At 34.5% G+C, this 13550-nt stretch overlaps 1 protein-coding gene across 1 annotated transcript in view; it reads left to right on the forward strand.

Annotated features, from left to right (window-relative positions):
- The window catches only part of LRP1B (low density lipoprotein receptor-related protein 1B), a 2342762-nt gene that overhangs the window by 2318933 nt on the left and 10279 nt on the right, over positions 1 to 13550 (forward strand). The window contains exon 87 of the mRNA XM_006834597.1: positions 4175 to 4251. Coding sequence (XP_006834660.1) covers positions 4175 to 4251 — 77 coding nt within the window. The remainder of the gene's footprint in view (positions 1 to 4174; positions 4252 to 13550) is intronic.

Here is a 13550-nt window from a genome sequence, read left to right on the forward strand (position 1 = left end):
ACCACACCAGGACTCCATAGCATATTTTACTTATGCATAATTGTGTAGACTGTTAAAAGATATAATAAATTAACTAACCATGTATTCCATATAGTTAACATTCACATAAGTATTGGTAACAAAATACATGGCCATTTAGTTTGTCAGGCAGTATGTAAAAACCTTCCTCCTATGTTATTTTATTTAATAATCCTAACAGCCATGCTTAGCATTCATATTATTATTTCCATTCCATAACTAAAAAATTTGATTGTAAAATATTTGGTACAAGAATAGAGTCTACTGAACTTTAGCAATAAAGTTTCCAAATAATGCTTTCAGTGTGAGCTGAGAATTACTTACACCAGTTATCTCATTAAATGATGTCTTGGCCACACGTGCTGCTTAATGAAAATCTGTTGTTTGTGCACCCAGAATCTGAATTTATTACAAATTCTTCAGTTTGGTAACAATTTTTCTAGTGTGAACATGAAGGAAAATAGCATAAAATATGCTATAATGATGAACATTTTGTACAAATAGGAATGATGTAATTGTAAGAATGAGGTAAAACAAAAATTATAACCATAAATGAGTGGTTTTTATCATCAATGTTTAAACTATGTTAAATTTAAAAAATATTAAGTCAGTAATGCTTTAATGAGAAAAAAAACTTTGCAAAAAGCAGTATCATCATATGATGAAGTGAAGAAACAAAAATAAATGGTTGTAGGAAAAGTAAATAACAATCTATCTATCTATCTATCTATCTATCTATCTATCTATCTATCTATCTATCTATCTATCTATCATCTACTGCCTATGAATCCATTCATCCCTAGTCCAAAAAGACTAAATTAATTTTATGCAAGTATTTGAAAAGTTAAATATATCATAGTCATAGAATGATCAACACTATATTAAGGTGGTGGGAAACATCTGTAATATATGTATATATGATGAATGATATGCACATAGTTGCTATGGTGAGGAAAAGACAAAAAGTTTTGCTTCGAAGTGACTCACAGAACTAATTTGAAAATAACTGTCTGAGGATCAAATACCAAGGAACAGTGGATTGCAATGGTACAGATCAAAGATGAACAAGGCATGGACAATGGATTTCACTTGAGGAATAATGAAAAAGAGACAGATGCCACAGATATTATAGACAGTATGATTATGCAAATCATTCAGGTGGAAATTGAACAGAAAATTTTGATGATCCGTATGCATTCCATATCTTCAATGTTCTGCCATTAACGGCTTTGATCATGTAATCTACTTAGAGTATGAATATTTAAGAACATCTATAAAGATAGTAAAAATGATCTTAAATCAACCACTGGAAGAAGAGCTTGTGGAGTAGCAAAAGCTTTAACTAGGTAACAGGAAAGATGATTTAATGTCTCTAACGTGGTTATTTCTTAAAGCTGGAACAAATGCAGAACAGTGGAACATATCTTTATCTTATTCCATAGAAATGATTTTATAAGGAGTTTAAGGTGACTTGTAAGACTTGAGTAAGATACCTAACTTAAAATTTATCATTTTACAATACAGTCTTTAAGAGTCATTTCTTGCTAACAATAAGTGTCCTACTCCCTGAAGTTTAGGAGTTTTAATGTGCACCTATAATTTTAAAGATCATCATGAACAAGAACAAATGCTGTTTGTTATCTAATATAAATAAATACTGGGGTCCTTGTCACGAATCAATTAGAGAATTAATCAATAATATTTACAAATACCAACTGCCCTATTTAAATAATCCCAGAGTTTGGAATCAGAATTGCACTATCCTTATCATATTGTTTAAAAATCTCTCTCTGATTTTCTAAAACTCCAGACATAATTCTCATAACTTCTCTCAAAGTATTTAAATTACAAGATGTTGGTGTCATTAAACTGTTCAGTTAGCATTTAATCCTCCAATTCTCAAGCAATTCCATCTTCTGACTTCTGAGCATCTCTATACTGATGAGCCCCAGAGGTTGTTATCTCAAATAACATACTAAGTGAATCTCATGTCATTTTCTTCTGTAAGATGAACTTTGACTTTGTTTTTTTGTTATGTTTTGGGGTTTTTTTTAATCAAAAGAGGTCATGTAAAGAGCAAAGTTTAACCGTTTTAATTCAATCATTAGATATAATTTTACAAATTTAGCTCAATATTCATCAGCTCTCTGATGAAATTAGTAAGCAATCATTATTAATGTTTCATTGGCATTTATCTTTTATAGTGCTTACTAAGGAAGATTTAGCAGATAAGAAGCTATGTGAAACTAAAAGAATTTAGCAGTTTTCAGAGTTAGATCCAAAGGCATGTTTGCAAAATATTCCTAAATATCTTGTTTTAAATTGTCTGTGGACCTTGTCCAGAATTAAAATCTGAAGAGCTGGAACAATTGTCTAGATCATTCATCAGTAGAACCACTACTAAGAGGAAAAAAAAAAGATTTTATAAATCAGTCACTTTATTGATTATGTGCTGTATGTTAATAGCTTGAAGATGTGCTCATTCCACTACCTCATTTTGATAAAATAGACAGTCATTTATTTATTTATTTGTGTACTTGATTTTTTTTTTTTTTTTTTAGTTTTCTTATTGAAGTGATCTACTTGTAGTATGGTGTATAGTAAGTGTGATGTATAAAGCATTCTATTAAATATAGATTTATTTATAAGAGGAATAGGAACAAAATGTTATTGCATGAGTGAGGACCTGAATCATAATACAAATAATGAGATTAATTTTCATTTAAATCATGCTTCATGTTCATAGTTTTACAACTTATCATTATAAATCAAATAATTGTATTCTTTAATGATAACACTGTCATTTATATGAAAGTTAATATGTGCTTTCTTGAAACAAGTTTTTATATCCATGGCTTGAGTTTATCAATAATGATGATTTTATGAGAATTTGCCCATATTGTAGGACAACCGATATTGTCTTTATGCATATCACAAATAATTCACATGGTATCAGAGGATCTTAGTTCAAAAAATGGTTTCAGCTATCTGTGAGGGATGACAGAATTTGTATAAAGCTTGAAATTTCAGTTACTTATTTTGGCCCAGTATATTCAAAAAGATCCACGTTTGAATGTGGATCCACACAAAAAAGGAAACTCTCGTTCCTTTTCAAATTTTTTAACATTCAAATATTCTTGACATTGTGATATCATTCAGTCATTTAAACTGAAGCCAACTAAATTGTCTCTCTGAATTTCCTTGGACAGGTGCACAGAAGTATCTTACATTAGCCAATTAACATGATTCAATCACAGCTAAAACCACTCCACCCATTACTTGACACCATCATTTAATAAGGTTGTGTGTTATGTTTAAAGAAGATATATATGTTTTTTTATCTGATTTACTATTCTTATTTTCTATTAGGCTTCCCATATGTTATCATAGTACCTATATGGGGTAAACAATTTCTCACAGTAATCCTTTGGCAAATTCTCCTGATTTCATGGTAATAGAAGTAGAATTTATAATAGGAAAGCACTACATTTCCCCGTTTATGATTGTGGTGGCAGTGATGTGTGCAAACAGGTCATAGCAACCCTGGTTAAGATTTCCGAGGCTGTAAATCTTTATGGGAGCAGAAAGCCTTAGGCTTCTCCTGTGCAGCAACTGACAGATTTGAAGTACTGACCTTGTAGTTAGCAGACCTACTTGTATTCCATTATGCTACCATAGCTCCTTTGTTTGTTATTAGGGAACACAAAATCTGCAACTTGAACTATGCCACTAATGACTGTTTGCTATTAGGTAGCTAACTCCACTTTGTACTTACTACTACTATTTAAAAAAAAAAAAAGAGGAGGAACCTTAATAAACCATACAAACTTGATTTTTAAGAGGCTAGTTTTAAATATCCAATACTTCTCAAATTGATTGTCAATTTTCAATCAATCTAGATGAAAACACTGTGATAATATTTGCCAATTTTAAAGTTTAACACAGAATATAGAAAAATGCCTTTAGAACCTAGACTTAAAATATATATATATTTCAACAAGTTAGACCCAATTAAATTTGCCCTCAACATCTGGTAAAATGCAGGCAATTAGCAGAAATCTCTATAAAATATTCAGGAATCAGTTTATGACATGATGGATGTCTCATTATATAATATATGTGTGTTTTATCACTGATTTTTTCAAATTCTTTCTAGATGTTCCGCCAACTGGTCAGGCACACAGTGTGAAAGGCCAGCTCCGAAGAGTAGCAAATCTGATCATATCAACACAAGTAAGTGTCTCAGGTTAACATCTTGGGTAGTCTACATAGTATACAAATCTTCTTCATCTTCTTCTTTGCTGTTGAAGCCATCACCAAGGGAGACAAGTCTTAGTAAACCTTTTCTGTGGAATTTTGTAAGACAGCCATTGTAACTCAAGTGTTTTTGAGAGATGTAGTACTGAACTCTCACCTGGTGAAAGGATAAAGCATTTATATGCTCTTTCAGGAAGTGAGAGTTCATCAAACTTTGACAGTTTTCAAAGTGCACAAGTGCAAATGCAGCATAATCTTTTCTTAGGAAATCCACATTAGCTGCAAAGGCTGCAGATAACATAACGGATGTGAGAATGCGTCAGGAGGGAAAAGAAAAAAAAAAAAAATCCATGCTTTAATTGGAGGAAAGTGCATTGTCTTGAAATGCATTTCAAAGTATCATGGGAGTGGGGTGAGATGGAGGGGGCCAGATTCAATTTGACTAGAATCAAAGAGAATTGAAAAACAAGCAATTCTTACTTAATAAGGATCATAGTGGATTTATCACTCCTTTGTCTTTAAAGTTTTGGTTTAAAAATATGGTTCAACCTTTTAAGATATTTTATTGTGTTGCTGTAGTCTTATGACAGATCTATGATATAAAAGCTTATCTGTTTCATTATTTTATGTGTTTGCATGTGTGCATTTTCTCACAACTTTAAATGAATAATTTCAATGTAAAATTCTACATATTAACATTAGATTTCCCATAAGTAGAAAATCTATAACACCTACTGAATAGGTAAATACATTCTCAAAGAGAAAAAAAATACAAAATCAGAAGAAAAAGATAGTTGTTGATGGTTTACTTTAGCAGTTACTGGTGGACAGAAAGATTTCCTAAAAACAAATGACAACATACCACCTTTGTGTTCGTGAAAAAGAAAATAGACTACCAAAATCTAAATATACAGCATCTCTATATCGTAGGAGCAGGTTTCCAGAGTGTGCTGATCGGCCCAATTGTTGTCTCAGTTCTAAAAGTTTATACTGAAATTTCCCATTCACCAGTGTTCAAAATATTAAAATTCGAGTCATTTGTTTGATAAGCATGAACATCTTTGGGAAAATATCAAATATGTTTAAAATAAATAGGCCAGACATGTATAATTGAATTTGGAGAGCTGAGGTAAGTGATCTTTCTCATGGAACATTTTGGGATCACCTTAGAATTGGTGTGCAACAACTAGGGTAGGGAAGAAATAAAGCATTAAGGAAACTATGGGCACATAATATTGGGACTGGAATGTGAGGTATTGGACAACTGATTATTGATATAATGTTGTTTGCTGCTGTTAAGTGCCATCAAGTTGGTTCTAACTCCTAGCAACCCTGTGTAGGGTTTCCAAAGAGCATCTGGTGGGCTTGAACTGCCTACCTTGCCAGTGCTTATGCTATAGTGCCACACCAGGACATCAATGAAACAAAGTTGTTGTTGTTGTTAAATGTGTTCCAGTAGGTTAGATTCATAGCAACCTTATATAGGGTTCCTGAAGAGTGTGACTTGTGGGTTTGAACCACTGACCTTGGGTTTCAAACCGACCTTGTGGTCCAGTGCTTATTCTACAGTACCACACCAGTAATCTGTAAAAGGAAGTATGGCCAACAAAATATATCTTTGCTGAGTTGATATTGCAATATGAGAAAAAGGAAAATCATGCACCCTTTTCCTGGAATTTAGGGCTCAAATAGTATAATTACAAAAACATACTAATTTGAACTATTTGCAGAAGTCAACTATCAAAAAAACAAAAACAAAAACAAAACCCTCAACTACCATTGAAAACAGTTTTGTGATGTTTTATAACCAGTCTGTAGACCATAATGAATTTATCAATTGGGAATTGTGGAGATAGATGTGTTAGCCTGTCTTTTATGGAAATTGCTCAGCTACCTATGATAAATGAGACTAGAATCCTTTTAGTTACTCAACACCAATTTTAAATATTTATAAAACTCCTAAAATTAAAGAACATAACAGAGTAAAACATCTATTGAATTTTTAAAATTTTTTTATAAGGTTTATTCACAAAGGAGAAGTTTGGTTTTTGGAAACTGACTTAGACCAGTAGTGTTGCAGATGTTTTTATGGGGAGACAGGATTGTCCTCCAATCATTTTCATCTGCAGTAAATCCCCTTGTAAGAGCATGCATCTTACAACAGGCAATAGTTGTAAAATAGAGTGGCCATTACATATATAATTGCATAATTGCGATAGTTGTAAACAGTTTTTCAATGATTCTGATAGTCTCCCTTCAGTCAGTGAATTTAAAGTCATTTAATAGAGGTATCAATGCACATTGAAAGGGCTATTAACAATGTAAAAGCAACATTACTTCAAATTTGAGCAATGCTGGCTCAATAATGACTGTTAGAAACTTCAAATTATCAGACATTCATGCTTGGAGAAACTTGCCTCGGTAATAGGGGAAGGAGGAGAATTCAACTCATCTTACCTTAAGTAGGAAAACTATTTTATTATCTCAAATAATGCTCAGTGATTTTAAATGGGTGAAACATTCCCCAAACGTGAGCAGAAGTCATCTACCCAATAAGAAAGATAGGTACTTTAAAAGAGTATTTTAAGATTTTCATTTTCACTTATGGTGAAGTAGTCCATAGTCACAAATACACTGCCTATGTCAGCCTCATTGCTGTCAATATTCACCAAGATTTACCTCTCTAGTTCACACAAAACTTTCCTAATGATTTCGGCATAGTGGTTCTGATGTTTTCTGACCTGTGCTGTTTAAAGCAGCTAGAAATCTGTCTTTGAAGTTAGACTCATCCGTTATCCTAGAGTTTGCTGCTTCAGCTCCAGTTGAAGAAGCTGGGTCTGACGCAAGTGAAGTTATTTTGAGGAGTTTTAAGCTCAGAATGACAAATACATGCTCCAATTTTAAATTTACTTAAAATTTCAAGAGAATGGATGCTACCTATGAATTCTCTATTCATAAAATTAAAAAGGAAATATATCCTCAGTGGGACAGTATTGTAGGAATGCTTTGCTTTCCTGTCCTGACAATACAGATGTGATACCTATTGGAATGTTATCATTTATTCTTGAGTCCTTTTTTCCTGCTTGATTGCTATCTTGTTTATACCATCAGGATGTAAAACACACACACACACTCCTACTGCTGTAGGATAAGCACTGACAGCTAAACTCAATATTGACATTTCAAACCCACCTGCCACTTCTCAGAGACCCTATATGGGGTAGCTATGAGTTGTAACTGACAAATGGTGCTTAACAGCAGCAACAAGAACTCATAAATTTTCAAATGTACAAGGATGATGGAAAAAACCATGCCTTTATGTCTATTTTCTCAGAGACTTCTAAAATAAACCAAAAAGAGATTTGTTAATTCCACTCTGATAATGGAATAAATGGAAAGAAACTTAGACAAACATAAGGTTTGAATACTACCTCTGAGAGTTTCTAACATTGTGTCCTTACACGAGACACTTAACCTTTCTGAGCCTCTCAGGAGAGTAGAAAGTTTATTATATGTATTATTCCATACTTTCATTTATTTTGCTCAACAAATATTTATTGAACCTCTATTGAGGAGTCCTAGTGTGGCACTGTAAGATAAGCACTGGACTGCTAACTGCAAGTTCAATGGTTCAAACCCACCAGCCATTCCTTGGAAGCCCTATAAAGGGTTGCTATAAGTTGGAACCAACTCAACAGCATTTAGCAGCAAAAACAACAACATTGAGTAAGTATAGTGTTAGGTATTAGAGATAGGTTAGCAAATAATATAGGGATTTCCATTTTCATGAACAGGAAGTTCTAGCAATAAACACAGAAGTAAACAAACTGATTATAACAATATGTTATAAACAAGAAAAAGAGAGACATGCACAAGTGCCATGGGAACATACTTTAAAAAAAAAAATTATATAAAAACAAGTGTGTTTATTTTCTTTGTAACAGACACAATTAAATTGTTTCTCTGATGAAGAAACTATTAATGACTATACCCATTTTAAATACAAGTAAACAGAGTCCTGGTATGGTGCCGTGGGCTAATGTGTCAGACTGCAAAGTTGTTTGAACTCCAAGGTCGGTGGTTCAAGCTCACCAGCTGCTCCTTTGAAACCCTATGTAGGGTGGCTATGGGTTGCAATCGACTCAGTGGCACTTAACAACAACAAATTGGGGCAAAGATAAATTCCTTGCTCAAGCACAGTTTATCGTAAGAAACAGAAGTGAAATTCCAATAAAGTTAGCCTGTCTCCACAGCCTTTTATCTCAATTACTATAATGTATGGAGTCCCGATGTGGGTTAATGTGCTATACTGCAAAGTCTGTTTGAACCACAAGGTCAGCGGTTCAAGCTTACCAGCAGCTCTTCAGAAACCCTACACAGGGTTGTTATAGGTTGGAACTGACTCGACGGCACTTAACAACTAATGCTGTACTCGATGGACTCAAGTGTGGCAACAATGGTAAGATTGGCCCAGGATCGGGCAGTGTTTTGTTCTGCTGTGCATAAGGTCGCTATGGGTCGGTACTGACTCAATGGCACCTAACAACAACAACAATGCTGTACTATCTCTCCCAAGGAGAGAGTATCTTCAATATAACGATTTACTAATAGAGTTTTCTAATGTTACATAATGAAGTTTCCAAACCATGTTATGAAGAAAGACTTGGTATTTTATGCAAGAATGTTGTTGGGATACTATTTTTCCTCATAAGAAATATGTAGTGTATTTTTTATCAGTTTATAATTATTCTAAGTAACATACTATTAATAAAAAATCACGTCTAAGACACCTTGGTTGTTAAATGTTGCAATACAATAATTACTGCCATATGTACTAGCTGGAAAATAATTATTGTGCTAAAAACCTCAATTTTTATTTTAAAAATTTATGTGATGGCTGTTGTTTTCATAAATTAAAATATTTCTTACACTCAAAAAATCTATTTTGCAAAGACTGTTACCCTGCCTCCTTTATCATCTAAAGTAAGCATCATTACAATTACTTGAACTAGTTATATAAACAAGCAGAAGTTTAGGCATTTAAACAGAGTGTTGTAAGATGTAGTAGTGGAATTGCCATTTATGATGAAAAACTAAAAGCAGAAAAATGGTGTTTTGTGTTATAGTATGAATAATTTCAGCTTTCTACCTTATAGAAATGAATGAAAACATGCAGAGCCGATGAAATGTAATTTTCTAAATAATTTGGAATTTCAGTGAAGAAATGTAATTTTATATATTTTGAAAGAATGGTTAGATAATTTTTGAAGACACCTTTGTGGTTGTTGTTGTTAAGTGCTGTTGAGTGGGTTCCGACTCATAGTGAACCCTTATAAGGGATTCCAAGGAGCAGCTTTGCTGTTGTTGTTGTTGTTAAGTGTCAATGGAGTCGGTTCTAACTCACAGCAACCATGTATAGGGTTTCCAAGGAGCAACCGGTTGGTTTGAATTGCCGACTTTGCAGTTCGCAGTCCACTGCTTATGCTATAACCACACTAGGACAGAACTTTTAGCAGAAAAAAATTAAACAATGAAGTAAGGTTTTATTAATTCATGATCAATGAGTTGAAGTCATTTTTATAAAGTTATGAAAGTGTTCTTTGGTATTTAAATTCTGTGAATAAATGTTAATTACCATGCAAGGTACTAGAAGCCTACTTGCATAATTATTAATATATTATACATCATGTGAAGTTCACTTTCCAAAAATCAAGGAGGTAATAAAATATCAAATCCACTGAAGCACTATAGGGAGTCCAGTTATGACGCTGTAGGATCAGCACTGGACTGGTAACCTCAAGGTCAGCAGTTGAAACTCACCAGCTACTCTCAGAAAGTCTACAAGGTCACTCACCATCACATAACAACAACAATAACAACAAAGTTTTATAGTCCTAGTCAAAGCATGAAAAGAAATAAAATGAGTCTTACATACTATTAACTAACTAACAAATAGAGACCCATATCTTTTTCTCTGAGATAAGTAAGAGCTATTTGGTCATTTTAGAAAAATTAGTTTTTTAAGTTCACATTTCAAAAAATAAGATGTTATTATACATGACATTCTCATAACAAAGACTTTTTGATGTTTAGTGTAGTTATCACCAATATGGATTTATCTAATCTGACTAGAGTCATTAAAGTTGACACATGTTACTGTATCAAAAGTAGGTGCTTGTTGTTGTTGTTGATAAGTGCCATCAAGTCAGTTCCAACCCATAGTGACCCTGTACAGGGTTTCAGAGAAGCAGCTGGTGAGCTTGAACCACCAACCTTGTAGTCAAACCAACTTTGCAGTCCAGTGCATTAACCCACAATGCCACACCAGGAGTCCTAGTAGGTGCTTACTATGTGTAATATTACCATTAATTTCTATTCTTATACTTTTATATACACATTCAGTTGTAGAGAAAAGTTCATTTTCTTTGTTTAGTCACTGATTAAACTGACTATACCACATATTTGTATAAATTAGATAGTATCTTTTTTTCATGTCCACTAAGTGCCATCTAGAAAACTTACCATTAATTACTTAATTGTTGTTATTGTTAAGTACCGTCAAATTGGTTCTAACTCATAGTGACTCTATGTAGGGTTTCCCAGGAATTACTGGTGGGTTTGAATCACTGACCTTATGCTTAACAGTCTGGTGCTTATCCTATAGAACTACACTAGAAAGCTACTTAATACTATCCTGTTCTCTACATCTCATATATTCAGTTTTCTTTCTACCAACTATGACTTATAACCTTGTATCCTCATGTGAGTCTTATTAACCACAAAAAGATATTATTCCTTATTTACATGTTTGCAAAACAGTTGACCACACCTCCCTACTCCCTTACTGCCAACCCAGTCATAGAGTGCCAAAGTTCACGTCAAGTTTGTATCTTCTATGTGCACACACATTCTGTGTGCACACATGATTCACCTCTAAGATGGCGGATCAGGTAGATGTGCAGTGAGGAGCTCCATCACCAACAACACAGAATACCGGACCAAAAAGGCTCAGGGGATGGTGCTAGAACTCTGAACCACATATAAAGGAATATTTAGAAAATTGGAAGGCTTACAGCTAGGAGGATTTGTAGAACAATCAAGAAATCCATTGCTTTCTAATTCAAGATGCTCAGCTACTCCCAGAGCCACCATCTTGGTAGAGACCAAGTAGGAGAAAGATCAAAACAGCCATGAGCGCCTGACAGAAGCGTGGAGATACTGGTGTGGACATTCTTTATTCGGTATCCATTCATTGCTCTCTCGCTGTCTGCGCACCTCCATTCTGGTGACTAGAAGGGGTGCCTGAACGAATGGACACTCACCCCCACACCTGGAAGGTTCTACTATGCATTAACACAGGTCTCCTTGAAATTAAAGTGACAGTTTCTACTTAAAACCAAACGGCCACCACTCGTCTGTCACTTGTCGTACTATGGTAGCTTGTGAGTTGCTGTCATTCTGAAAGCTATGCCACTGGTATTTTAATACCAGCAAGGTCACACATGGTGGACCGGTTTCAGAGGAGCTTCCAGACAAAGACAGACTAGGAAGAAAGAGTGACAAACTACTTCTGAATCTTTACTCACTGAAAACCTTATAAATAGAAGAGAACCACTGTCATATATAGTGCCAGAAAATGAGCCCCTCGGGTTGGAAGGCACTCAAAATGTGACTGGGGAAGAACTGCCTCCTCAAAGTAGAGTTGGCCGTGATACCACAAATGGAGTAAAGCCCATGGGAGTAAAGCCCATAGAACCTTCATTTGCTGATGGGGCACAACTCAAAATGAAGAGGAACAGCTGTCAACATCCATTGAAAATCAGAACATGGAATGTACAAAGTATGAATCTGGGAAAACTGGAAGTTGTCAAAAATGAAATGGAACACATAAACATCTATATCTAAGGCATCAGTGAGTGGAAATGGACTGGTATTGGCCATTTTGAAGCTGACAACCACATGGTCTACTATGCCGGGAATGACAAATTGAAGAGGAATGTGTTGCATTAATCGTCAAAAAGAACATATTTTGATCAATCATAAGGTACAATACTGCCAATGATAGGATAATATCCATGTGCCTAAAGGGAAGCCCAAGGAGCTCTGGTAGTGTACTGGCTATGAATCGGACTGCGAACCTTAAGGTCATCAGTTCAAAACAACCTACCAGATGCTCCATGGGAGAAAGATGAGAATTTCTGCTCCCATAAAGATTTACAGCCTTGGAAACCCTGTACAGGGTCACAATAGGTCAGAACCGATTCAATGACACTTAACAACAACAACAACAACAGGGAAGCCCAGTTAATACCACTATTATTCAAATTTAGGCGCCAAAAACTAAAGCCCATGAGGATGAAATAGAAGAATTATACCAACTTCTTCAATCTGAAATTGATCAAACATGCAATCAAAATGTATTGACCATTACTGGTGATTGGAATGCAAAGATTGGGAACAAGGAGGAAGGATCAGTAGTTGGGAAATATGACCTTGGTGATAGAAATGATGCTGGAGAATGCATGATAGAATCCTACAAAACCAATGATTTGTTCATTTCAAATACCTTCTTTAGGCAGCATAATAGACGACTATACACATGGACCTTATCAGATGGAATACACAAAAATCAAATTTACTACATCTGCAGAAAGAGATGATGGAAAAGCTCCTTGTCCTCAGTGAAAACAAGGCAAGGGACAGACTGTGGAACAGATCATCAATTACTCACATGCAAATTCAAACTGAAGTTGAAGAAAATGAAAATAAGTCTTCATTCGTTATCCGTTCATTGGTTATCATGAGAGCCAAAATATGACCTTGAATATATCCCACCTGAATGTAGAGATCGTCTGAAGAACAGATTTGATACATTAAACACTAAAGACCAAAGACCAGAAGAGTTGTAGGATGACATCAAGAACATCACACATGAAGAAAGCAAAAAGTCATTGAGAAGACAAGAAAGAAGGAAAAAGTCAAAATGGATGTCAGAAGAGACACTGAAACTTGCTCTCCAGCATAGAAATGCTAAAGCAAATGGAAGAAATGAGGAAGTACAAAAGCTGAACAAAAATTTCAAAGATCAGCTCGAGGAGATAAAGCCAAATATTACAACCAAATGTGCAAAGAAAAAAGAAGAACATGCTCTGCATTTCTCAAGCTGGGGGAACTGAAGAAAAAATTAAAGTCTTCACTTTCATTATTGAAAGATTATTTGGGCAAATTATTGAATGATGCAGAAAGCATCAAGAGAAGATGGAAGGAATACACAG

This window comes from Chrysochloris asiatica, unplaced genomic scaffold, assembly GCF_000296735.1.
Source record: "Chrysochloris asiatica unplaced genomic scaffold, ChrAsi1.0 scaffold00012, whole genome shotgun sequence".
Classification (NCBI taxonomy): Eukaryota; Metazoa; Chordata; class Mammalia; order Afrosoricida; family Chrysochloridae; genus Chrysochloris; species Chrysochloris asiatica.